The sequence below is a fragment of the Eretmochelys imbricata genome, chromosome 2 (genome assembly GCF_965152235.1).
Source record: "Eretmochelys imbricata isolate rEreImb1 chromosome 2, rEreImb1.hap1, whole genome shotgun sequence".
NCBI lineage: Eukaryota > Metazoa > Chordata > Testudines > Cheloniidae > Eretmochelys > Eretmochelys imbricata.
The window spans coordinates 49,367,139-49,393,539 of NC_135573.1; the positions used below are offsets into that span (position 1 = coordinate 49,367,139).

Sequence of the window (26,401 nt, forward strand, 5' to 3'; positions counted from 1 at the left end):
GACCCTGAAAGCCCTGAGGTGAGGACAAGCTACATACAGGGATCAGGAGATGAACTTAAGGCTCTCATTGTTGGGAGGATGTGGGACTCTAAATGTTTTTTTGATCTCTGTTACCCTGGAAGAGGACATTCTGAATTGGTGACCTGGCTGGAAGGCTGAGTCACTGCCTACCAAGATGCAAGCCATCACAGTGTTGGAGTGGTTGCTGACAAGAGGCACTGGAGTCAAGGGAAAGTAGAAGACCAGTGGCCTAACTGCTAGATTATACTACCAGTAAGCCCAGCCCCTGAAAGAGCCTATTTTTTGGTTCCAGTTCTAGTATGGATGAAATCTTGCAGGAATTGTTTTTCTGGTGAGATTTCTGCCCAATATGGTAAAAGTCAATTAGGGCAGCTGATTTCATGAGATTTCTGCTAGTACGTGATGAACCCTCACAAGAACAGCCAACATGATTTTGACATAATTGATTCTGCACCTTAGCCCTGACTTGACTTTGAATTAAAAAAAAAAAAATCAAGCAAAAAAATGATGTTGCTCACTGGTAAAGAGACTTGCCACTTAAATAATAATAAAATAAATATATATTACAATTAGAAATAATAACTAATTAATTCAAGAAGTGTGGATTAAATGACAAGAACTAATAGCAATAAAGCAATTCATTGCTTTATCCTACATGTCAATAAAACACAATTTTTCTGTACAGTGGAAAAGAAGCAACAGAACAAACACATTCTCTGCTTTCAAACTTGAAGCCCCTGAGGGAACTGCCTGGATATTTTCCTGATAAACACCTTACAATAAGCTGATTACATTTCTGTCCAAGTCAACAAAATAATGTCTCCACCTTTATGGATGTGCTGGTTGTACCTGTAAAAAAGGGAAGTAATTCTAAGGGGAAATCAAGCGTCAAAGTCTATATACTGTACACCTGTCTCTTTTTTAAAAACTTTTGATTTCCCCTGTTTATTTTCATGTGTGCTGCACACAAAAAGAATATTTTTCTGTAATTTAGTCAAGCATGTGAAAGAGATTTTGCAACTGTAATTCATATGCAACTGTGAGAGAGTTTGAAAATCTAATGCAGGGTTGCAAAAATGTGGCCTTAGTACTTTTAATAAAGCAGCCTACTGGTCTCTTCAAGATTAAGAGCCCAATCCAAAGCTCATTAAAATCACTAGGAGCCCTTTTACTGACTTTTGTGGGAGTTGGATCATGGCCTAATACAAAAGTATAGGCCTCTGAAGGCCACTTGAATCAAGATAGAGCACGGCATGCTGGGATCTAGAGTCCTTGAGCTGCACCTCCGTATTAAAAATACAGGGGTGCTGCAATTTGCTTCATTTTATACACGTGGCATGGCCCTCGGGCTCATAGCAAGTTGCCAATGTGGCCCATAATTGGACAAAGTTTAGGTGCCCTGATCTATAGTAGGAGCTATTAAAATCTTGATTTTTGCCACAATGCACTATTTCCTGGAATGGAATTTCTTGGAATAGGGAATACGGCAATGTTGTGGTGTAGAAAAAAACCCTCAACTAAAATAATTTATCCTTCTGAGGCAAAGCAAATCCAAGAAGCCAATTCATATTAGACTATGAGTGCAGACAAGTAAGGAATTGCATGCTCCTATACTAACTTCTCATAATGTACATTATAGCAATGAAAAATGAGGGCAATACTAGAGGAGATCTGCTCTATCTGCATTTTGATTCCTTACAGAATATCCTTTGGTTGGGTTGAGTGAAGGATGACCCAACACTCTCTCAAATCTTGGGAGACAGGCCAGTCCTTGCCTACAGACAGCCCTCCAACCTGAAGCAAATACTCACCAGCAACCACATACCACACAACAGAACCACTAACCCAGGAACCTATCCTTGCAACAAAGCCCGTTGCCAACTGTGCCCACATATCTATTCAGGCGACACCATCACAGGGCCTAATAACATCAGCCACACTATCAGAGGCTCGTTCACCTGCACATCCACCAATGTGATATATGCCATCATGTGCCAACAATGCCCCTCAGCCATGTACATTGGTCAAAGTGGACTGTCTCTACGTAAAAGAATAAATGGACACAAATCAGATGTCAAGAATTATAACATTCATAAACCAGTCGGAGAACACTTTAATCTCTCTGGTCACGCGATTACAGACATGAAAGTTGCTATATTACAACAAAAAAACTTCAAATCCAGACTCCAGCGAGAAACTGTTGAATTGGAATTCATTTGCAAATTGGATAGAATTAACTTAGGCTTGACTAGAGACTGGGAGTGGCTAAGTCATTATGCAAGGTAACCTATTTCCCCTTGTTTTTTCCTACCGCTCCCCCCCCCCCGACATTCTTGTTAAACCCTGGATTTGTGCTGGAAATGGCCCAACTTGATCATACACATTGTAAGGAGAGTGATCACTTTAGATAAGCTGTTACCAGCAGGAGAGTGGGGTGGGAGGAGGTATTTTTTCATGCTTTGTGTGTATATAAAAAGATCTACACTTTCCACAGTATGCATCCGATGAAGTGAGCTGTAGCTCACAAAAGCTTATGCTCAAATAAATTGGTTAGTCTCTAAGGTGCCACAAGTACTCCTTTTCTTTTTGCATATTTGAAGACTTATCAGATCCCCCCTCAGTCTTCTTTTCTCAAGATTAAACATTCTCAGTTTTTTTACTTTCCTCATAGATCAGGTTTTCTAAACCTTTTTTTTTCATTTTTGTTGCTCTCCTCAGGACTCACTCCAGTTTGTCCACATCTTTTTCTCCAGTTTTCATTCAGAACTAAACACAGTACACCAGCAGAGGCCTCACCAGTGCTGAGTAGAGTGGGACAATTTCCTCCCACGTCTTACATACAACACTCCTGTTAATATACCCCAGAATGATATTAGCCTTTTTTGCAGCTGCATCACTTGTTGACTCAAATTCAATTTGTGATCCATGAGATCCTCCAAACCCTTTCCAGCAGTACTATCACCTAGCCATTTATTCCCTATTTTGTAGTTGTGCACGTGATTTTTCCCTTCCTAAGTGAAATACTTTGCATTTGTTGTTACTGAATTTCATTTTGTTGACGTCAGACCAATTCTCCAATTTGTCAAGGTTTTTTTGAATTCTTATCCTGTTTTCTAAAGTGTTGCAATTTCTCCCAGATTGGGGTCATCTGGAAATTTTACAAGCATCCTCCCCACTCCATTATCCAAATCATTAATGAAAATATTGAATAGTACCACACCCAGAACTCTCCTCTGTGGGACCCCACTAGATATACTCTCCCAGTTTGACAGCGAACCATTGATAACTACCTTTTCAGTATGGTCTTTCAACCAGCTGAGCACCCACCTTATAGTAATTTCATAACAGACCACAGTTTGCTTATGAGAGTGTCATGTGGGACTGTGTCAAAAGCCTTACTAAAATCAAGATGAATCACATCCACTGCTTCCCCACATCCTCTAGGCCAGTAATCCTGTCAAAGAAGGAAACGAGTTTGGTTTGGCATGATTTGTTCTTCACAAATCCATGTTGGCTGTTCCTTATAACCTTATTATCCTCCAGGTGCTTACAAATTGATTGTTTAATAATTTGTTCCAGTATCTTTCCAGGTATCAAAGTTAGGCTGACTGGTCTATAATTCCCCTTGTCCTCTATGTTCCCCCTTTTAAAATATCAGTAATATCTTTTTCCTTTTCCATTCTTCTGGGACCTCCCCTGACCTCCATGAGTTTTTAAAGATAATTGTTAACGGTTCCAAGATTGCTTCAGCATCTTCCTTAAGTACCCTAACATGAATTTTATCAGGCCTTGCCAACTTGAATACATCTAACTTATCTAAGTTCTTTAACCTGTTCTTTCCCTACTTGGGCTTGCATTCTTTCCCCCTTGTTTTTAATATTAACTAGGTTGAGTATCTGGTCACCATTAAACTTTTAAGTGAAGACTGAAACAAAATGGGCATCACACACCTCAGCTTTCTTGGTATCATTAATTATTAGCTCTCCTTCCCCACTAAGTGGAGGACCTACATGTTTCTTCATCTTTCTCTTGCTTCTGATGTATTTAAAGAATCTCTTCTTATTGCCTTTTATGTCCCTTGCTAGGTGTATCTCATTTTGTGCCTTAGCCTCTCTGGTTTTGTCCCTACATGAAGCTATTCTTCTATACTCCTCCTTAGCCATTTGTCCACGTTCCCACTTCTTGTAGGATTCCTTTTTGATTTTCAGGTCATTAAACCTGATGGAGTCATATTGGTGTCTTACTGTTCTTCCTATGTTTCTTTCGCCTTAGGATACTTTGCTGTTGTGCCTTTAATATTGTCCTTGAGAAACTGCTAATGCTCCTGAACTCCTTTTCCCCATAGATTTTCTTCCATGGGACCTTACTTACCAGTTCTCTAAAATTGTGAAAGTCTGTTTTTTTATAGTTCATTGTGACTATTCTGCTCACTCCTCCTTTTCTTTAGGATAATGAAATATATCATTTCAAGATCACTTTAACCCAAATTGCCTTCTACCTTCAGATTCACTACCAATTCCTCCCTGTTGTTCAGAGTCAAATCTAAAATGGCTGTCCATCTGGTGACTTCTTCAACTTTCTGGAACAAATTGATGTCCCCAGTACATTCCAAAAACTTACTGAACATTTTTGTGTTTCTGACAGATATCTCGGTAGTTAAAGTCCCCCAGTAGAATCAGATCTTGTGTTTGGATATTTCTTTTGTTTGTTCTAGAAATGCCTCATCTACATCCTGTTCCTGGTTTGGTGGTTTATAGTAGATCCATATTATAATATCACCCCTATTTTATTTACCCTGTTCACCTTTACCCACAGACTTTCAACCTGTCTGCCTCCCACCTCCTTCTGGATCTGAGTGGGGGAAAGTGGAGGCCCAACAACTTAATGACTAGGAGATGCCACTAGCCTCACCCCCCTCACAATGCCTGATACACGAGGTTCTATACAGGAACTGTTCTGGACATTGTAGTGGGAGTGGGGAGTAGGATGCAAGGAAGGAGCAGAAGGAGGGCAGTCTCACAGTGCGTGACATGGATCGGTCATGGTATTTGAGCAATCAAGGATGAACAGTTTGGAGACAGAAATTGAGAAAGTCTGCTCTTCCTATCCACCACCTCATGCTGTCCTTGCACAATCACTCCAATTACTCTGCATGCCCATCTCAGGCTGGGGCAATGCCTGTGGCTTGTTGTTGTTCCCCATCATTGCCCAGCACTGCTCTCTGGTTTTATTACACAAGGCCCAGAATCTGTAGAACATATTTTTCCTGTTAACATTATTGGTTTCTCCCATTACCTGTCTCCAATGGTTCTGTCCTGTACAAGGAACTACACCTGTTCTGTGAGAGATAGTGAGTGTGCCCTGCCCTGTCCTGTCGATGCTTTCACACACAAGGACACCATGGTGGTAAGTCAGGTATTTATTTGTAAGCCTCTGTGTCTAGCATCCGGGGATGTATTTTGGCAAACACATTGGGATGGGGCAGTTCAAGCAGGGAAAACTCATTATGTTATCTCATTATTATGTCATGTTTGTAATCATTTTCTTATTTTACTTTCCAGTCATGTGTACTGTTGCTGAATTAATGTTTTTTCCCCGCTAGGTGCGCTGTTGTTAAGTGATGTCCTGATCTGTTAAGAGGATCTTTCTCTAGGCCCCTCCATGCTGCCTAGTGTCTGACTCCCATCCCCCTTTTCCTCTTCTTCCAGTGAAGTTCCAGGGGGCTTTATCACTCCACAGGAGTGGCAGGGAAGAGATAAATGGATGCTGAAGAGACATGGGGAGGTAAGTGAATTTCCCAGGGCATGTTTTGGGAGGTGATGATGAGGGAAGTGGGTCAAGTCTATTTTTCTTAGTTAAGTCCCTGATCTGAGTGCAACTAACAAACTACTTTGATTATTCTCTGAATGCACAGCCCTGCTTTGTGCACCCTCTTGAACAACAACAAGACACTTTTGCCTGCACTTCTCCTTCTTCTGCCCTCCCCCGAAGTCAACAGCAAACAAAATCCTAATGATATCAATGAGAACAGGACTGGGCCCATAATTCCCACTGAAATCCATGGGAGACGGATTGGGCCTCAAACTGTCGACAACAAAATACTTCATAATGTTGCTTAATTACAGCCTATTTCTTTCATGTATAGCAGGTGCATGAGCTTCCTGTCAATGGAGGTTTTTAAGAATAGGCTAGAAAAACACTTCTCAGGGATGGTCTAGGCATATTTAATCCTGCCTCAGTGTGGGGTGACCTCTTGAGGTCTTTTCCAGCCACTACATTTCTATGATTCTATGAGATGCCAAGGAGATCTCATGGCATTGAAAGTTTGAGCAAGCCACTTTTGACATAGAGGAAGATGAACATTAGACAAGAGTCAACATTACAGATCAGGGTAATTTTTAAATGATCTGTAACTGAAATGCCATTAAATAGATTTCCTCCAAACTTTGCAGAAATGTTTTTCTTTGCTTTCAGAGTAAGTCTGGCAATTCTCAAAGCCAAACCAATTTTCCAAGACAAAGTAATAAAGGGACTAAAACAAAGGGTTGCAATGGAAGATGGCAACAACCTTAACCAGAGTAACCATCAGGATAACAGTTACAAAGAGTTTCCCCTTATTAAAGCCAGTTCCAAGATAAGCTAACTGATATAAGCAACTTACATTTGGATCCTGAAGAAGACGCCCCACTAGATGTTGATCGCGATCCCCCTTTCATGGAGAAAACCCCTTTCCCTCTACGAGTTGCTGTCATGGTCACACGAGGGCGCTTCAATGGTATCACTGCACGAGGTGGTGGTGGGACACGACCATGGTAATCAAACAATCTGAGAAAAAAAATAGTTTTACAAATCCTGAGATGTGGTTTCATGTCCTGGTGATCCTGTCAATTAAATTTTCATGTTATTTTAAAGGAAATTTCTCTTTCAAATCAATCACTTCATATCACAGTCAAATTAGATTTCAAGGACCTCTGCACATTAAGTGCCATATTTTGATTTCAGTCACAGCCCAGTGTGCATAGCTCTCAGATTTTGTGTAATTAAATGAGGGATGCTTTATGGAGTGCTGTTATTTGCATCATGGAAAATCCATCTCCTGCTCTCTGCAGATCCACTACATTTCATTGAGCACAAATAACTGCTACACACTTTGTCGTGATGACATTTTGGCTCCTTTATTACATGCATGGTTTGGATTTTAGTTTTCCAGCTCCAGACTGCACACACATTAAAGGGGATGAACAGTCCTGAGACCAAACATTAAAGAAAATAGTGCAACAGTGTCATGCTGCCAAACGATGGATTTCACCACCCGTGCAATTGCGTAAGGGACATTTCACTGAGAGACGTGTGCGTCTGTCAGAGGAAGGCATTAAAAGAGTGGAACCTGTCCAAGACAGAGTGACATATATACTTTTAAATAAAAGATGGAACACTTTGAAACCACCAAAACTCCTGGGACTACTTTAATGGATGACCCTAGTGTGGGCCCTCTGCATTATGGCAACTATGAATTCAAAAAATTCCCATCAAGTAAATGAAAATACTCCCTAAGTCCCCACAATGGAGTGTTCCCCAATTAAATTCCTTGAATCCTAAACACAGTGGATCAATACCAGTTCACTAATCTGTGCACAAGTTAGGGGACAAGGGGAGAGAGATAAAAAGCTGACAGAAAGCCTAGGAAACACATTTAGAACGTAAAAGCCGTGAGCTAGGGAGGGGATAAAAAACTGGAGGATCTGGGCAGGGGGATTTCACCATCTCATTGATATTAATTTTCCCCTTCTTGCAAGTCCCCTTGCAGCTCTATGGTGATTGGTTTCTGTGGTTGTGAAGGGGCAGCAAGGGTGGTGATGAGGGATGGGAAGGGGCAGCAAAAGATGGTGGACACCAAACCATGGAAGGTCTGAGGTTTCCTGAATGCTGTAATGCCCCCTAGGCAGGGTTTGGGGGCTAGCTGCTGCTGCTAGGGGAGCCAGGCTGCCAAGGGCTCAGAGGGAGATAAAGGTCAGAAGATGGAATGGTCAGAAGGAGAGTGGTCAGAAGGTGGAATGGAGACAAAGTTACAAACAGTCCTGGTCTCTGGTGGATCTCAGCATATATGTAGGTTCTGTGTGCTGAACTTCCTTTCTGTTCCTCCGGGAGGTGAACACCAAATCCGATGGAACATTGAGGAGGAAAATCTGCTAATGAAAACTCAGTTTCCAGTCCTCTGTGCAGAAATAGCAGGAAAAGACATTTACTCTCTGTGTGCAGTGCTGTTATATAGTCCCTTCAAACTTTAGTAATAGCTAATAGTAATAATAATAATAATATTTATATAGTGCTTCATTTTCAGAGCAACCATGACACATCTCCTGTGACTGAGTTAGGTAAATATGTGGAAAGAGACACACAGAAAGAGTAAGGACTTGCTCAGGGTCAAATATCAAATCAGAACCAGACCCAGAATTAGAACTCAGGTCTCCTAATGTATGTTCTGCCTGATACATGCCTAATCCACTAGACCAGAGTGCCTTTTCTTATCTGTGCCTTAATTCCGCAGTCATTTAATCCTGCTGTGTCATATTCTCTTATTACAACCCTGTGCCACATGCATTACAAAGTTCTTCAACTTAAGGTGAATATTCAATTCTCAACACAGTTAACTAACTGTGTATTCAGTTCATCACTGAAAAGTTAACACTGTTTTTAGTGTACATATGGTATGCTTTATTATCAATATGGCCCTACCAAATTAACAATCCATTTTGATCAGTTTCACGACCAGAGGGTTTTAAGATTGGGCAATTTCATGTTTTCAGCTAAACTGTTTACATCTGAAATTTCATGGTGTTATAACTGTGGGGGTCCCAACCCAAAAGATACCCAGAAGTGGGTCTGATCTCCCCACGTTGCACTCCCCTAGAACTGCTATGCAAGGGAAGGATAAGTCCAGTCTCTCCTCAGCCCAGCAGGGACTGGCAGCTAGAAACTCCCTGGTTGGGATGCTCCCAGCAGCAGGGGGATATCGGACCCACTTCCACAAACCTCCTCCAGCTGCAGGAACCTCTGGGGCTGGAGCTTCCTGCAGCAGGGGGAGGCACTCCGAGATGGGTCTGATCTCCCCCTGAAAGTGAGAGCAGCCGTGCAGGGGGAGGATAAGTCCTCTCCCCCCCAAGCCCAGCCAGGACTTGCAGCCAGCAGCCCCCTGGCTCGGGCACTCCCAGCAGCAAGGGAGAGATCAGATTTTATGGGGAAGGGCTTATTTCATGGCCTGTGACACATTTTTTCACCGCTGTGAAATTGGTAGGGCCCTAATTATAAATCATATGATTTGCCATATTGGATCCAACCAGTGCGTCACTCTCCTGAGAGGTGGTGACCAGTACACAAAGTTTCAACGGAGGTGTAAGATATCCTGTAGTGGACCATCCTGTACCCAATGACGGGAAGATAGCTAATGTAACGCCAATTTTTAAAAAGGGTTCTAGAGGTGATTCCGGCAATTACAGACTGGTAAGTCTAACATTAGTACCGAGAAAATTAGTTGAAACACTAGTAAAGAATAAAATTGTCAGACACATAGAACAACATAAATTGTTGGGCAAAAGTCAACATGGTTTCTATAAAGGGAAATCATGTCTTACTAATCTATTAGAATTCTTTGAAGGGGTCAACAAACATGTGGACAAGAGGGATCCAGGGACGTAGTGTACTTAGATTTCCAGAAAGCCTTTGACAAGGTCCCACAACAAAGGCTCTTACATAAATTAAGTTGTCATGGGATAAGAGGGAAGATAGTTTTATGGATTGAGAACTGGTTAAAAGACAGGGAACGAAGGGTAGGAATAGATGGTAAATTTTCAGAATGGAGAAGGGTAACTAGTGGTGTTCCCCAATGATCAGTCCTAGGACCAATCCTATTCAACTTATTCATAAATGATCTGGAGAAAGGGGTAAACAGTGAGGTGGCAAAGTTTGCAGACAATACTAAACTGCTCAAGATAGTTAAGACCAAAGCAGGCTGTGAAGAACTTCATAAAGATCTCAAAAAACTAAGTGATTGGGCAACAAAATGGCAAATGAAATTTAATGAGGATAAATGTAAAGTAATGCACATTGGAAAAATAACCCCAACTATACATACAATATGATGGGGGCTAATTTAGCTACAACTAATCAGGAAAGAGATCTTTGAGTCATTTTGGATAGTTCTCTGAAGACGTCCACGCAGTGTGCAGCGGCAGTCAAAAAAGCAAACGGGATGTCAAGATTCATAATCATTGTGAGATGTATGTATGGGTAATATTTAAGGAAGAATGTAATTATATTGCAAATATGCTTTATGGACTTGGAGTAAAAGTTAGTCACCAGATCATATGCCTAGATGATGGCCCATTCAAGCAGGAGGGAGCTGTCGCTCTGCCCTGGTTAGCTGGTAGTGTAATGTAAGGCTCAGTTGTCTAGCCTTGCTCCATCCCAAGACTAGGAATGGAAAACCATCAGAGACAACCACAAACAACTGAAACCCCCGAAGGTAAAAAAAGGAACATTACAACAGACAATCACCCTGTCTATGAATAAAGATAAAAGATTCTTTTGGTTTCACATAGGGTGGGGAAACCCTGTATCCTGTCACTGAGGAGACATCTTGGGGAGCAGAGATGTTCTCATGAAAAATTGGATCCTGGCTCCTGTGAAGCTGGCTAGCTCTGTAACAGACTGAAATTTGGAGTGGAAAACCTATTATTAGATAAGAAAGGTAACTCTTAATAAGAGTAGACCCAGCTTTGCTTTTTATGATTTTGTTTTGTATCATAACCATTTGTTTCCACCACTCTCTCTTATTTCTAGTTAACTCTCCATTCTTTCTTAAATAAGCCTTTTTATTAAAAGTGAAAAGAAAAAGGAGGACTTGTGGCACCTTAGAGACTAACAAATTAATTTGAGCATAAGCTTTCGTGAGCTACAGCTCACTTCATCGGATGCTCAAATAAATTTGTTAGTCTCTAAGGTGCCACAAGTCCTCCTTTTCTTTTTGCGGATACAGACTAACAAGGCTGCTACTCTGAAACCTTTATTAAAAGTGGTGATTGTTATACAGGATTGGGGTTTAAGTTTAAATTGGAGTACACTGCTCCTCTGGGGGGAAAAGATCTGGGATTTCTGTGAGTAACCATTGTCAGGGACTGGATACCACCTGAATCAAAAGGACTTGAGTACATCTGTTGTTAACCTGCAAGGCAAAGACAGGGTTGGAATAGCCCAGAAGAGAGCACTTTAGTGATTAATAGCCTGGTTGTGTTAGGAAGTTAACTAAGCAAGAACATAGAATGTCTTCTAGCTCTTGTATTAAGAGAAATAGTAAATAGGAGTGCCCAATTCTACACCATGCTTTCTCTCTCTATTACTCACTATTTTGTATACCTCTATCACCTCCCCTCTTGATCATCTTTTCTCTAAATTACACACTCTCAATCTTTTCAATCTGTCTTCATATGTAATTTATTTCTTACCTCTAATCATTCTTGTTGCCCGTGTATTACACCTACATTACTGAATCCTAAGGTAGACTGTAGGGTTGCAGAACTCACACAGCTTTCATGCTTGGGGACAATCAGTCACTGTCAAGGTTCCTCCCCCACTCTGAACTCTAGGGTACAGATGTGGGGACCTGCATGAAACCCTCCTAAGCTTACTTTTACCAGCTTACGTTAAAACTTCCCCAAGGTACAAATTAATTTTATCCTTTGTCCTTGGAATATCCACTGCCACCACCAAACTCTAACTGGGTTTACTGGGAAACGTAGTTTGGACATGTCTTTCCCCCCAAAATCCTCCCAACCCTTGCACCCCACTTCCTGGGAAAGGTTTGGTAAAAATCCTCACCAATTTGCATAGGTGACCACAGACCCAAACCCTTGGATCTGAGAACAATGAAAAAGCATTCAGTTTTCTTACAAGAAGACTTTTAATAGAAATAGAAGTAAATAGAAGTAAAGGAATCACCTCTGTAAAATCAGGATGGTAGATACCTTACAGGGTAATTAGATTCAAAACATAGAGAATCCCTCTAGGCAAAACCTTAAGTTACAAAAAAGACACACAGACAGAAATAGTCATTCTATTCAGCACAATTCTTTCTCAGCCATTTAAAGAAATCATAATCTAACACATACCTAGCTAGATTACTTACTAAAGTTCTAAGACTCCATTCCTGGTCTATCCCCGGCAAAAGCAGCATATAGACCGACACAGACCCTTTGTTTCTCTCCCTCTTCCCAGCTTTTGAAAGTATCTTGTTTCCCCATTGGTCATTTTGGTCAGGTGCCAGCGAGGTTACCTTTAGCTTCTTAACCCTTTACAGGTGAGAGGATTTTTCCTCTGGCCAGGAGGGATTTTAAAGGGGTTTACCCTTCCCTTTATATTTATGGACAGTCACAAAAAAGTACTTTGTGAAATGCTTGTACCATCATAGCAACTCCGATGAAGAAATTCAGAGAAGGTGAAGGTGAAAACACCACAAATGAACCTCTCTTAGGATGAGGTCACTATATTATTACCAGGGTCTGATAAAGTGGGAGTATGATGAGGTGCAGGCTCACAGTTCCAGGTGTCTACCATCTTCAGTGCTGCCTGAGGTGTTAGGGTTATTGAGTAAGGGATGCAAAACAAATGGCCACAAAGGAACCTGCATAGGTGGCCTATTGGATGAAAATTTCTTTGTTTCTAAAATGCTTCAAAATATAGATTTACAGGACACATTACCACTTCATTTGTTTTCTCCCTAAAATTTCAGGCCCCGTTCTGTCCCTGCTATGGTCCCTTTGCCCTGAATAAAGGGGTTCACCTGCTGGCGTAGTGCTGGCAGAGCAGCCCCACACTACTCTCCTCTGCTGCCCCTAGTGTAGGTGTGTGCTGGAGGCAGGCTTATAAATAGGAGGGAAGAGGTATGGTAAAAGAGCACTGTGCTCTGGATGTTGTGGGCCCCAGAGTGTCCAATAGGCAGCTATGGTAGGTAGTACTTGGAGTAACACTTGGTGCTGCTCTGACTCACACCAAGGGATGGGATCAAGAAAGAATTTTGATCAAGAAAGAATTTGGAGGGCACAAAGGTGGCATTAAGCCCACCCCACTCACTGTTGGTCTGTTCTTCCTGCAAGGTGCTATAAAAAAAATGGCCCTCCTCTGTTCTGCATACCCTATCTGAATCTATACCTCTGCAGTTGCCGCAGAATAGTATATGCAAATGATTACATGATGGAAGATCTCTTCAGCTTTCTAGAGAGAGGCCTGAAAGAACACATTTCTCAGGAGACATTTCACAAATATAAACATCAAGATAAACACTTTCTCAAACCCTCATACTTAAAGAACTTCCACATCTGCAATGTATCCCAGTGAAATCATACTGGGGAAGAACTCTGCAGGGATAAGAAACCATAGACTTTTCCTTTTGCATCCTTTAATTTTTCAGTAAAGGAAAAGCTCAAAAAAGAGCTTTCAGACAGTCAGGACACCAACAGAACTGCTTAACGTGAAGAAATGGGAGGACCTGGGGCGTGAGGGGATGAATCTTCAAGGTTTTCTGTAAATCTCATCTTAAATTGAGTCTATTCCTAGAGAGTTTTTTCCCCAAAATGCAATAAAGATAATGAATATTGTGTAAAATTAAAACCAAAACCCTCTCTAAGTAAATTATGTGACAGCATTAAAAATAAATAGTGAAAACTGTGTAGGATCTGTAGAAATAAAATCACACATACCGATTGTAGAAATCATCCCTGTAGTAATCATAATCAAAGACATAACCTCTGTGGAAAGAACACAAAAAGCAATAATGAACTGGCATATAGAAAAATTACTTTCATTAAAATATTTGTGGTATTATTGTAATACGAATTTATTTTCACAGTCAAAAACATTTGAAGACTGTTTCCAGCCCCCCAAATTTCTATAATTGTTAATGCATGAAAAGGATTTAGCAAGGTTATTTCTAAATCTGATATGATGCCATTTTGCATACTCCTAGTCTTTGGTACATTTGGGAATGTGAATTATTATTAACAGCCCCTACACATAGCAATGAAAGAAGCTGGCAGCACATATGGAAAGAAATTAATACAGCATAACAGCTCGGTGATTAGATGACTATTAGTATAATTCTTAGGGCTCAAATGAGGCAAGGACTCCAAATCTGCGGCCTTCCTCTTCCCTCTTTCTGTGTTCATCTAGGTTACCCAGTGGGAGGGTCAAAAAGGCCTGTAATTAAGAACAACAGGCAGGGGATGAAAACATTTGACCGATGAGAACATGAGGTGGTGGGACTCTTGCTGCCTGAGCCTTCTAACTGAAAAAACCCTAAAATGTACAAGGAGAAAAAGAAGCGATTCTAGGAAAACAGATGAGGTATCTTACAAACAGTAACTTCTCCCTGAGGTCTGTTTCCATGCCGTTCCTTTAGGTTTTGAAAGGGAAATGCCTGCCACTTTGAGAGAGATGCGAAGAAACTGTCTGGAGGCATACTTAGTAACTAGACATCAAGGCAAATAAATGCAGGTGGGAACTGGAAAGGCCTAGAGAACAACCACGTTTGATATGGGAAGTGCAAAGTCAATTTAGCATGGTCATTCCTGAGTATCCCAGTCACAATAATCACCTCTTGCCACTGTAGCGAGTGTCAGCAATGAAGCCTATCACAGTGGCCAAAAAAAAAAAAAAAAAAAAAAAAGAAGATTGAAGAGCTGGTAAAAGGTCTGCACACAACAAAATGAGCTGCAGGGGATTTTTTACTCTCCCAGCTACTGCAGGTACTCGGACAAGGTCAGGGAAGACAAAACACACATTGCTTCAGTTGCCTGAGAGGATAAACTATTACAAGTAAGTGAGGGTGAAACTCATTAGGAAATGAGCCAGGAGCACAGGAATAAAAGGGAAGAAGAGACAGAAATTATCAAAGGAAAAATTAGAAGATTTAGACAAGAAACTAGAAAAGAAAAAGGAGAGAGGGCCGGATTTAGAAAGGATGAAGAAATAGAAGAAAATGTGTGCAGAAAAAAACAACAATGGAAACACACAACAGTAAGTATCTTATCAGGGATGGCTCTTCCCCATGGTAGGATAGATAGTATGTTTTGGACAATCCTTGTTTGCAGAGCTGATCGGGGGAAAAACAAACAAACAAAAAACCCCAGATTTTTTCCTTCAACATTTAATTTTGAAGTTTTTGCAAATAACCTGTTTTTTAAAATATTTCTCTGTGTGTGCAATTTAACTGAAAATGTTTGGCTTTTCCTTCCGATGCCCCACCTATTTCTTTCTTTCTTTCTTTTTTTCTTTTGTAAGGCCCAAAGCTAGGAAGGTGAAAGGGAAAAGAAACTGTCTTATAGGAGAAAGGGGAAAAAAGCTAGCTCTGACAGGTGTAATTTAGATCGATTATAATGTCACCCCAATGCAGTTCTGTACCAACATTTTGTTATATTGTTTGGGGGACTGTTTGTGTGCTGGTTTGGGGAAATATAGTAAATGATGAATGCAACTGTATTTATGAAAGGGGGCAGAAATCATAAAAGATATACCCTGGAGAAGGTGCATCACCCTGAGTGAACACGCTGTGAACTTAGGTTGGGTAGTAAGCCCCAAATAGCTCAAAAGGAGTAGGTGTTCTGTCTTAGAAAGGGTCTTGTCTGCTTAGAAGTCTTGTTTTGCTCTGGGTTTCCCACCCAGGGACTCAGGGCCCTGAGTGAAGCTGACTTTGTACCAGCAGCCATGCAGGTGTTGCAGATTTCACTGAACCAGACCTTGGAAGTAGCAGGCCTGATTGAGCTAACTGTGATTAGTTTCCTGGAGAAAGCTTGTTTAACTGAGGCTTTGTACAGGGAGCTATGAATGCCATAATATTAAATCCCATGTATTAAAAATGTATAGTAGCAATACAGCTACACAAAAAAGTCTCTGGCACTTTAGGCACGACATCTGTGTGCTATCATCCTCTGTTCTTTGTGGGACATTTCTGTGCACAGACTTAGTCTGCCCTCCCATCTCAGAAATGGGGCTCCTCAGCCCACCTGCCCTTAGCCCAAGGACTAGCGCTGACCCCCAAGATATTCAGTTACTTAAACACACCCCTGTCACAGAACTCTGCCAAAGATGTGAAGCTTCTGATATACAGTGTAAAGCTACTCTCAAGGGCATACAGAAGCTGTGAAGCATAAAACACACACTTTGTCCAGAGTCTAACATATGAATGCTCTTTTCCTTAATCACATAGAGCTCAGGAGAGTACAGATCAGACAAAACAATACGTCTACAAAACTCATCAATGAAAAAGTAAGATGGATTCCTGTTAAGCTCAACATCACTAAAAAAAAAAAAATCCTGCTGGAATTGGTTGCGTGCTGTTGGAGATGCTGTATTTTTTAACCACATTTCACTTTAAATTCTGTAGTCTTTAAGAATAAAGGATTCCCATAGATTTTCACAGGTATAATTTTGAACACAGGCACATGAAAGTTGAGTATCAGGAGTTCTATGAGTTTCAGTCAAGAAAATGCAAAATTGTGCCTTTCTATGTACCTTTGAAATAAAATTAAATTTATTAATTATTAAGCTCTTATTTATGTTAGGACATTGTTTTTTTGTGATCAGCATTCTGTGGCAGCAAAACGTTTTATAAACTTTTATAAACCAAGGATCAAATTCTGCTCTCATTTACTTTAAAACTTAGACAACTCAATTGACTTCAGTGGAGTAATGGAGAGCAGAATTTGTTTTCGGTATTTTTATTGCAGTAAGAGATTGAATCTTGCATGTGATTTACCCTGTAGCTAATATCTCTTTTGCGTTCTTCAGTACAGATTCAGATTTATTTGTAAATTGTAAATGTTTATAAACCAGGCACGATGCGTCTTAATAGAATTGACAGCACTGTCACCACTAAACACCATCCATTGCTCCTTTGTTGTCAACACTTGATAAAAATATTCAATACTAAAGCAATATTCTTTCAATCCAACTCTCTTTAGGAAGTACTTGTCAACACAATGATTTAAACTAGTGATCCAGTCATTTGTAAAATCATTTCTCCTCTCACAAAGAACGATTGCAAAAAATGTATCCTTTCAATACAAACGGGATTGAGCCTAAGTTAAACTGATATCTAAATATTAAAAATTGCAGTCAAAAATTTAAAGTTGGGGAACTGTTTGACCTATGTAGGGAATTAACAATGGGATATGGAGCCTTTCACCTCTAAACTGTCAGGTTGAATCCATCTTAGGCTGGTAGTTACTAAAATCCAGTGTCACCTGATTGATTTTCTGTGGTCTATTTGAAAAAAATTGGAGATCTCAGTCCAGTTCTTAGTGGACAGGAGTCCACATCCTACAAAAACAACAATACAGGTGGCACTAATTAGCATATTAATTGACAAGCTCACCACTGAGGCCAAAGACGGAAGGAGCAGGGGGACTCAACTACCATCTCTACAATAGAGATGCTCCCATTTAGGTCAGGGTTGAGACACATTGGGAGAAACTTATTTTGCAGCCCGTGCTACATCTGCTCTGGGGATAAACAGAAAACAGTCTTTAGAGTCTGATTTTGGCTGACATACTTACTGTCAAGGGACAAATGTCATTAGTGATTTCTCAGACTAACATGTTCTGGAGGGTTTTTCGGAAACCAGAAAGTGCCAGAGGATAAAAAGGAATTATAGAAAATTTAAGTTTTAACTTATTTCTGTGGTGTAGTTCACCTTTTCAAGTAGGCAAGGTCCCCTGCCCCGTTTTTTCCCCCAGTCAAAATGCTTGAAGATGGTAAAGTTTCAAATTAGCTGATTACCTGGAAATTTCAATTATTGGTCAATTTTAACTGTGTTTGTGCACATATAGGCAAATCAAAGGGTCCAACATGTAAATACTGATCTGTGTGTATAAAATTAAAGGCAGGAAAGACCCATGTCATCATTTCAAAGGTTCTAAGATTTTTCTGTAGGTCTGGATTAGGAAAAGAAGGAAGGGAATATTTAGAAGGACTGGAAGGCAAATTCTTACAAAGGAAATTGACAAGATCAGCATGGTTTGTTTGGAGATCACAAAGGAACACACTTTCTTGAGATACAGTCATTTACATAGACTATTTCTGATTTCTGTGGGAAAATCAAAAGGATTTCTTGAAAGTCCAACATGCAGGAACTGCACCCTGTGTGTAATAATAAAGCTAGTTTCTCTCTTGCCTTCATATTTGTAGGCACAATTCAGTCAATTCTACCTTTTCAATAAACTGCTACTATAGCAAGCCATGTATACATTTGGGGCCCGATTCCGGCACTCAGAAAAGTGAAAGGGAGTTTCCTCATTAATTTCATGGGAGCTGGTTTGGATCCATAGGTTGTATGTACTGTTAGGAAATATTTGTACTCCATATTCAAAAACACATTCACAAGATGAAAGTAGTTTGCCACTAAAATGTGACTGGGGAAATCCTGAGCCTGGTGACCAGCATGAATAGTGAATAAGCCACTTAGGCCCCATTTTTCAAAGTGGAGTATGCGACATTAGGCCCTTCCCTGGGATTTGTGAGGATTAGTCTAAGCTTGTAAAGCACACTGAGGGACAGATTCTCCCCAGCAGAGGAACTCCACTCGGGGCAACAGGGGATATCAAGGACATCAGGGATAAGGCTCTCTGATTCTAAGAAACAACTGGCCCCGTTGTCAGAGCAGCATAGGGTGCATGAGAGCTGCAAAAGGGCTGGATCTCTAATGGAAATGTAGCCCAAAGAATGTCACATGCTGCATCAGTGCTAAGTATTATTATTGTTCCTGCTCAAAAATTGCTGTTGTGCATGTGTGCACAATGCATTCGACTGTGGCTAGTTCAACGCTTTTAGAAACCAAATGCTGCATCATTACTTTTCTAGTTCAAGAATCCTAAATAAATTTACTTACTGTTTCCATGTATTTCTACCCCCGGTAAATTTTTTTTTTGGTTATCTGATGTAATCTCCAATTTCTTACATTTTCCCCAGGAGAACTTTAGACCAAAGAATGAAAAAGATTTTTACCTTAGCATTTCCCAAGGTGTCCTTTAATTGTATAGAGCAAGTGAGGCCAGCCTTGATGCCACTACAGTATTTTTTTAGCTCAAGAGTAATGAGCTTCTGCCCCTTAAAAATCTGTTCTGAATTCAATGTATTCAGGATACTCCTGTCAAACTGTACATATACATGATTGATTATCCAATTTATTGGAAATATTGTACATGTCACAGGAGTGCCATTTAACTCAGTTTGACAAGTGCAGGAGAGTGTCATCAACAAGTATAGGGATAAATGACAGGTTTATGCTTTTCAAATGTTGCTACAGCATTTCACTGAATGGCGGATTGATAAATTAAAATTACAGTTGCAGCATCAGATCTGAAAGAATAACCACTTTAGATTACAAAAATAGAGCTCAGGAAACTTTATATACTCTCAAGAGAGGTAGCCTGAGGAGCAATGAATGCAACAACAAGAAAAGCACAGTATATAAAGGATTCATAAATTATAAGGTGACAATTTCAGAGTTATAAAAACAAAAACAACAACAACAAATTCAAGGGCTGGCTCTTTCTCCCTTTACGCAGAGTCATAAAATGCTGGCGCTAACCCATTGAAATTAAGTGGGCTTGATTTTGATCTGTTAGACAGTATTTACACCAGTGTAAATCTGTTGACTTTGATGGAGTGACTTCTGATTTAAACCAACATAATGGAGAGTGGAAACAGGTCTATTATTGCTGGACAATCAAAAGACAATTTGGTTGCCCAGTATTTTATCCTATTCTACATCACTTGTTTTTTCAAAAGTGTAGTTGGCAAGCAGCATACAAAATATCAATATTTATCAACAGATAACTCTGGGCAATAATTGAAATACCATATCTATGTCCTACTCTAAGTATAAGGAAACACTATTTTATCTCTGACTCACTGTATAGTAACTGTTGGAAAATGCTGACATTTTAATGGCAACCACTGTACCTGTTAACTTCTCATAAAGCCAAATTGGTATAGGAAGTGGGAGAAGAGTCTCCCCTATAAAAGAATGCTTCCATATTCTGGAGAAGGATGTGCTGCTTCACTTTTTTCACAAAAAGGAAAAACAAGAAGTGGTAGGAGAGAAAGAAGACAGGAGGCAAATAGAAGAAAACAAAAAGGAAAAAAAAAAGGGAAATTACTTACTTTTACCCCCGGCTCAGTAGCCTTTCTTCCTTTCCATTCCCAGCATGCATGCTTTGTCTAACTAACTTATATTCTTGAGCACTCTCACTGTTTTGTAAAGATAAGTTATCTGCTCACCACTTGCACTGGGTAATTGATATAGTTGACATTTTCTACCTGGTATGGTTGTACAGATAGGGTTTGAGACTCCAATGTACTGAGCGCTTTGTTTCCATTCTTCAAATCATTTAAGCACCTCATGAGTTATCCCTTCTACAAAGAGACCAGTTAAAAGGTGGGCATGGATAAAGAAAGAGAAGCCAACATGGATTGCCCACGCTGTGTCTATGAGTGAGTGAAGATGATCATTCACGGTAGTTGTGTCAGACATATAAAAAGAAAGCATCCGTAAAAATGCTCTCTCTCCAACTCTATTGATAAGTCTGTCATCCAGGCCTTCATCAATCTCCTGTCCTGATTATTGTAACAACCTTCTTTCAGGCCTCTCTGACATACAAGTTGCCCTAAGCTTGCCCATACAAAATGCAGCTGCCAAGATCTTCCTTAGGACCAACTTCTGTTGGTGAGAGAGACAAACTTTCAAACTTACACAGAGCTCTTCTTCAGGTCTGGGAAATATACTCAGAGTGTCAAAGCTAAATACAAGGTGGAACAGAATGTTTAGCTTAAGTAGTTAAGAAATATTTCAAGGGACCATTCAAGGTTAAGTGGCAAGTTAACATCTCTCCAGTCAGAGAGAGAAAGGGGAAAAAAAGCTGGGATGGGCGTTAGCGGGTTGTAGGTTGCTGTAATAAGACATAAATCAAGGCTCTCTGTTCAGCCCATGTTTTTTAGTATCTAGCATAATTATTAATTTAAGTTCCCAGACTTAAAAAGCCCAGGGCTGCAGGAGCCCCAGGCCCTTTAAAGTGCCAGCCTGGGGAAGCCAGTCCAGTCCGGCATGGTGTACTGGCTCTTGCCGGTACGCCATACCAGACCGGACCGGCTTACTTTCACCTCTGCCTGAGATATATCAATTATAATTTCATCGTCTGTACAGATGACCTAAACTCCCTCACAGATTTCCACTTACAACTTCAACAACCACCAGCCACCCTTTAAACTCTCTCTAGAACATTCCTACACTAGCATGAACTTCCTGTACACCATGATCAGCTTCAGCAATGGAACCCTGCAGACAACTATACACAAAAAACCCAAAGATCTCCACATCTATCTTCAAAGCTCCAGTAATCAGCCCAAACACTAAGAAATCTGTTATCTATAGCAGATACCACAGAATATGCTCCAAGGAGAAAGTCTGGGTGTAGTGGGGCAGTTACCCCACTCCTGGGAAACAAGGATTAAAAGCAGCTCTGGAGAGGGCTGCGGCTATGAAAGGCTAGGCTGATTGGGGAAGCAGCCGCAGATGGGGCCATGCCAATCAAGCCACAGCTGGCCCTACGAAAGGGCTGTGAGCCAGGAGCTCAATGAGTCTCACTCTAGCCCTGGAGTGGGAAGGGCTAGCTACCTGGGAGCAAGGGAAGCAAAGCAGTGCTGGGGAAGGGTAGGGGAGCTCCAGCCTGGTAAACCCTCAGGCTGCAGGCCTTGTTGAAGGCCTACAAAAGGTACTGGGGCTGCAGAGGGGCAGCCCGGGGATAGGCAAAGGCAGTAGGTCCTACTCCCTTGCCAATGATGAGTTGCCACTATAGACTGCAGTCTGCCCTAGTGAAAGGGGGCTAAATGATCACTGGCAGTAGCCACTGAGGCAACGTTGGCTTAGAGGGTTAGGGGCCCTCCTGGGAGGGGAGACCCAGAGTGTGGGGGTACTGCTGGGGCAGAACCCCGAGGAAAAGGACACCAGCGTCTGGGAGGGACATGCGGGCCTGAAGCAGGTGAGACACAGGCCAGCAGAGGGCGCTCCGAGGCTGGAAAAGAGCTAATTCCCAGATGACCAGCAGGAGGCACCACGCCGGTGAGGCTTTGCTTTGCTACACTGGGGTATACACCTTTTTAAATAGCCTTCACCAAACAAGGACACCCCAGCAGAGAAGTAGCTGCATCAGAGAATGGGCCACAAAATACCCTGAGAGAACCTGCTTCAATACAGAATTAAAATCCCTTCCAATTAGCACACCTCTAGTTGTCACATACCATGTCACACTGGAACCCATACAGGGTATGATCAAACAATTACAACCACTGCTCAATGGAGACCACATCCTGAAAGAAATCTTTCTTGAACCCCCTCTTCTGGCCTTGGCTATACCCCAAGCCCTCAAAGCTCATCTTCAGAAACAAGCTCCACACAGACCAGGATGCACAAACTCAAAACAACACCAGACCCTGCAAGAACAGATGTAAAACCTGTAGACATATCTCCACTGTTACAATGATTAACACCCCCCACACATTTCAACATCCATGGGTCCTGCACATGCCTATCACAACACGTGATGTTCCTCATCTAGTGCACTACATGCTCGAATCACAACTACGTGCGTGAAAAAATACAGTCACTACACTCTCGAATGATCTCACACAGAAAAATGATAAAAGACAAAAACACCTATCACCTGTAGGTGAACACTTTTCACAAAGTGATAACTCTATACCTGACTTCTCAGTCCCCATCCTCAAAGGAAACCTGCACAACACCTTCAAAAGTTGAGTGCTGGAGTTTAAATTCATAACTTTGCTAGATACTAAAAATCATGGACTGAATAGGAAGGACACTGGCTCTATGGCTTATCATAAAATCTATAACCACTTACATCCCTCTCCCCAGCCCTTTTTTCCCCCTTTCCCCTCTATGACTGGAGAGGTGTTAGCAGGCCACTTCACTTGAATGATCCCTTGGAACACGTATGCAGTGTTGTTGTAGCCGTGCTAGTCCCAGGATATTACAGGTGGGTGAGGTAATATCTTTTATTGGACTAAATTCTGTTGGTGAGAGAGACAAGCTTCTGCGCTTACAATAAACTTGTCCCGTGTTAACTACTGACACTAAACAATCTGTTCCACCTTGTATTTAGCTGTGACGCTCTGAGTACCTTTCACAGACCTGAAGAAGAGCTCTGTGCACATTTGAAAGTTTGTCTCCCACGGCAACAGAAGTTGCTCCAATAAAAATATTGCCTCACCCACCTTGTCTTTCTAATATCCTGGGACCAACATGGCTACATCACCACTGCATATGAGATCTTCCTTGTCTATCAGTAAAAAGGAGTATTTGTGGCACCTTAGAGACTAACCAATTTATTTGAGCATAAGCTTTCGTGAGCTACAGCTCACTTCATCGGATGCATACTGTGGAAACTGCAGAAGACATTATATACACAGAGACCATGAAACAATACCTCCTTCCACCCCACTCTCCTGCTGGTAATAGCCCATCCAAAGTGACCACTCTCTTTACAATGTGTATGATAATCAAGGTGGGCCATTTCCAGCACAAATCCAGGTTTTCTCACCCCCCGCCCCTTTTTTTTTTCAAAAACCACACACACAAACTCACTCTCCTGCTGGTAATAGCTTATCTAAAGTGACCACTCTCCTTATAATGTGTATGAAAATCAAGGTGGGCCATTTCCAGCACAAATCCAGGTTTTCTCACCCCCCACCCCCATACACACACAAACTCACTCTCCTGCTGGTAATAGTTCATCCAAAGTGACCACTCTCCCTACAATGTGCATGATAATCAAGGTGGGCCATTTCCAGCACAAATCCAGGTTTTCTCACCCCCCGCCACAAACTCACTCCCCTGCTGGTAATAGCTCATCCAAACTGAACACTTCAATCTCTCTGGTTACGCAATTACAGACATGAAGGTCGCTATCTTAAAACAAAAAAACTTGAAAACCAGACTCCAGCAAGAAACTGCTGAATTGGAATTCATTTGCAAATTGGATACTATTAATTTAGGCTTAAATAGAGACTGGGAGTGGCTAAGTCATTATGCAAGGTAGCCTATTTCCCCTTGTTTTTTCCTAACCCCCCCCCCCCCCCCGACGTTCTGGTTAAACTTGGATTTATGCTGGAAATGGCCCACCTTGATTATCATACACATTGTAAAGAGAGTGGTCACTTTGGATGGGCTATTACCAGCAGGAGAGTGAGTTTGTGTGTGTGGGGGGGGCGGAGGGTGAGAAAACCTGGATTTGTGCTGGAAATGGCCCACCTTGATTATCATACACATTGTAAGGAGAGTGATCACTTTAGATAAGCTATTACCAGCAGGAGAGTGGGGTGGGAGGAGGTATTGTTTCATGCTCTCTGTGTATATAATGTCTTCTGCAGTTTCCACAGTATGCATCCGATGAAGTGAGCTGTAGCTCACAAAAGCTTATGCTCAAATAAATTGGTTAGTCTCTAAGGTGCCACAGTACTCCTTTTCTTTTTGCGAATACAGACTAACACGGCTGCTACTCTGAAACTTGTCTATCAGTGTTACAGTGTCATCCCTCCCTCTGAAAACATCCACTGGCTCCCCCTCTTCTATCCCATCAAACCTTCTTGTTACTGCATTCAAATCCCTGCGTTAAGCTTCCCCTATATATTTATCTGCCCTTATTTTTTTCACACGAATAATCTTTGTGTTGTCCTCCAATATATTGTAAATTTATATTGTCTAATTCCCATGTAAACTGCTTGTGGTAGGGACTAAACATATATATGATTTGTACAACAAGGAAGTAATTGATGGTGCTTAATAAGTAATGAATAATAAACAATAGTAGCCACATTCCATTCCCAGCTACCTCTTCGTAAATCCAGAATAACTTGTTGAAGTCAATGGCCCAGATCCTGTTATTTATCTGAGTGTAAATTGGCATTATCTCCAATTCCTTCAATGGATTTACTCCAATTCTACACTGGTATAACTGAGAGCAGATTTTGGCCCAATATTCTCAGCTGGAGGTGACATGTGGCACTAGAATGCAGCAACATTCTGTGAAATGAAACATTCCATTGGGATACTGGCCTTTTTGTTAGTCTGTACATACACTAGCAGATATATGTGGAAGCACTGCTAAGCAACATACCCAGTACATTAAGCTCCAATGAAGCAGTAAAACAGACACACCTGTTGTTTTAGCAAAATACTCATGGGGGGAAATATTTAATTATATTTTCTTATACTTCTTATCCCTTAAGAACATAATACTAATTCACTTTTATAATGTGCTTTATTCAACAGCTTTTGTATCTAATAATATTTTAATAAATATTTTCTTCTATTTTAATATAGAATTCATAAATGGTATCCGAGTATACAGTGTTACCTGCTCCAGAAACAGTGAAGATATGTCCATGATTGTTAAATGCTAATAAATTCAATCCCACAATTGGAAAGACACATTTGTAATTGTTGTTAACTGAGATACATTAATCATCATGTTCCTAAGACAATCAGCCCTTCTTTGCCTGAGAAACATTTATAACACTGCAAACTATTGCTTGAGAAAATTAATGTACCAATATGAATATGACACCATAAGTAAATATTTAGAGAAGTCTTCATTTATAACACTGCAAACTATTGCTTGAGAAAATTAATGTACCAATATGAATATGACACCATAAGTAAATATTTAGAGAAGTCTTCATTTACAATGTTTATATCACTACAGGTAAACCACACTATACTTCAAATATACAAAAATATCTTAGAGTACATTTGCTTTTGTATAGTCTATTAATTAAGCTATTATAATAATTTACTTCTCAGTTTTGCCTATAGCATACTGTCCTATAATCCACAAGACTCTGTGAAGGAATTGAAACTCTTAAAGTCTCTCTCTCTCTCTCTTTGTATATGCTTGCTGATCTTACCTCTAGTATTTTCTGTTTTCTCCCCAGAAAAACACATTACCATTACTCATCAATATTGGATTTACATGGTTGTGAAGTTATTTTTCTATGAATGCTTTACACAGCAGGACAGTTTTATAGCCTATAAAGTATCAGACAGAACATGAAATATGTCTACCTATTGATGCCTAGATAAGGTCTGGTTGAAACCAAATGGCATTTGAGCACAGATATAAAGTATGATTATGTTTAATATTTTCTATTGACTATACAGGAGAGCTTCATTTTGCAAGGAAACAAAGCTTTACACAATACCCAGCAACTACTTCTATCAGTACAGTAGAGACGGGAACAGTTTGACTCAGTATGATGC

The 26,401-nt window shown here is 40.7% G+C and overlaps 1 protein-coding gene across 1 annotated transcript in view; it reads right to left on the reverse strand.

The window, feature by feature from the left end:
• RALYL (RALY RNA binding protein like) overlaps positions 1 to 26,401 on the reverse strand; it is a 308,298-nt gene that overhangs the window by 15,156 nt on the left and 266,741 nt on the right. The window contains exons 3-4 of the mRNA XM_077810076.1: positions 13,773 to 13,820; positions 6,683 to 6,846 (exon numbers count right to left, since the gene is read on the reverse strand). Of these exons, the coding sequence (XP_077666202.1) occupies positions 6,683 to 6,846; positions 13,773 to 13,820 (212 nt within the window). The remainder of the gene's footprint in view (positions 1 to 6,682; positions 6,847 to 13,772; positions 13,821 to 26,401) is intronic.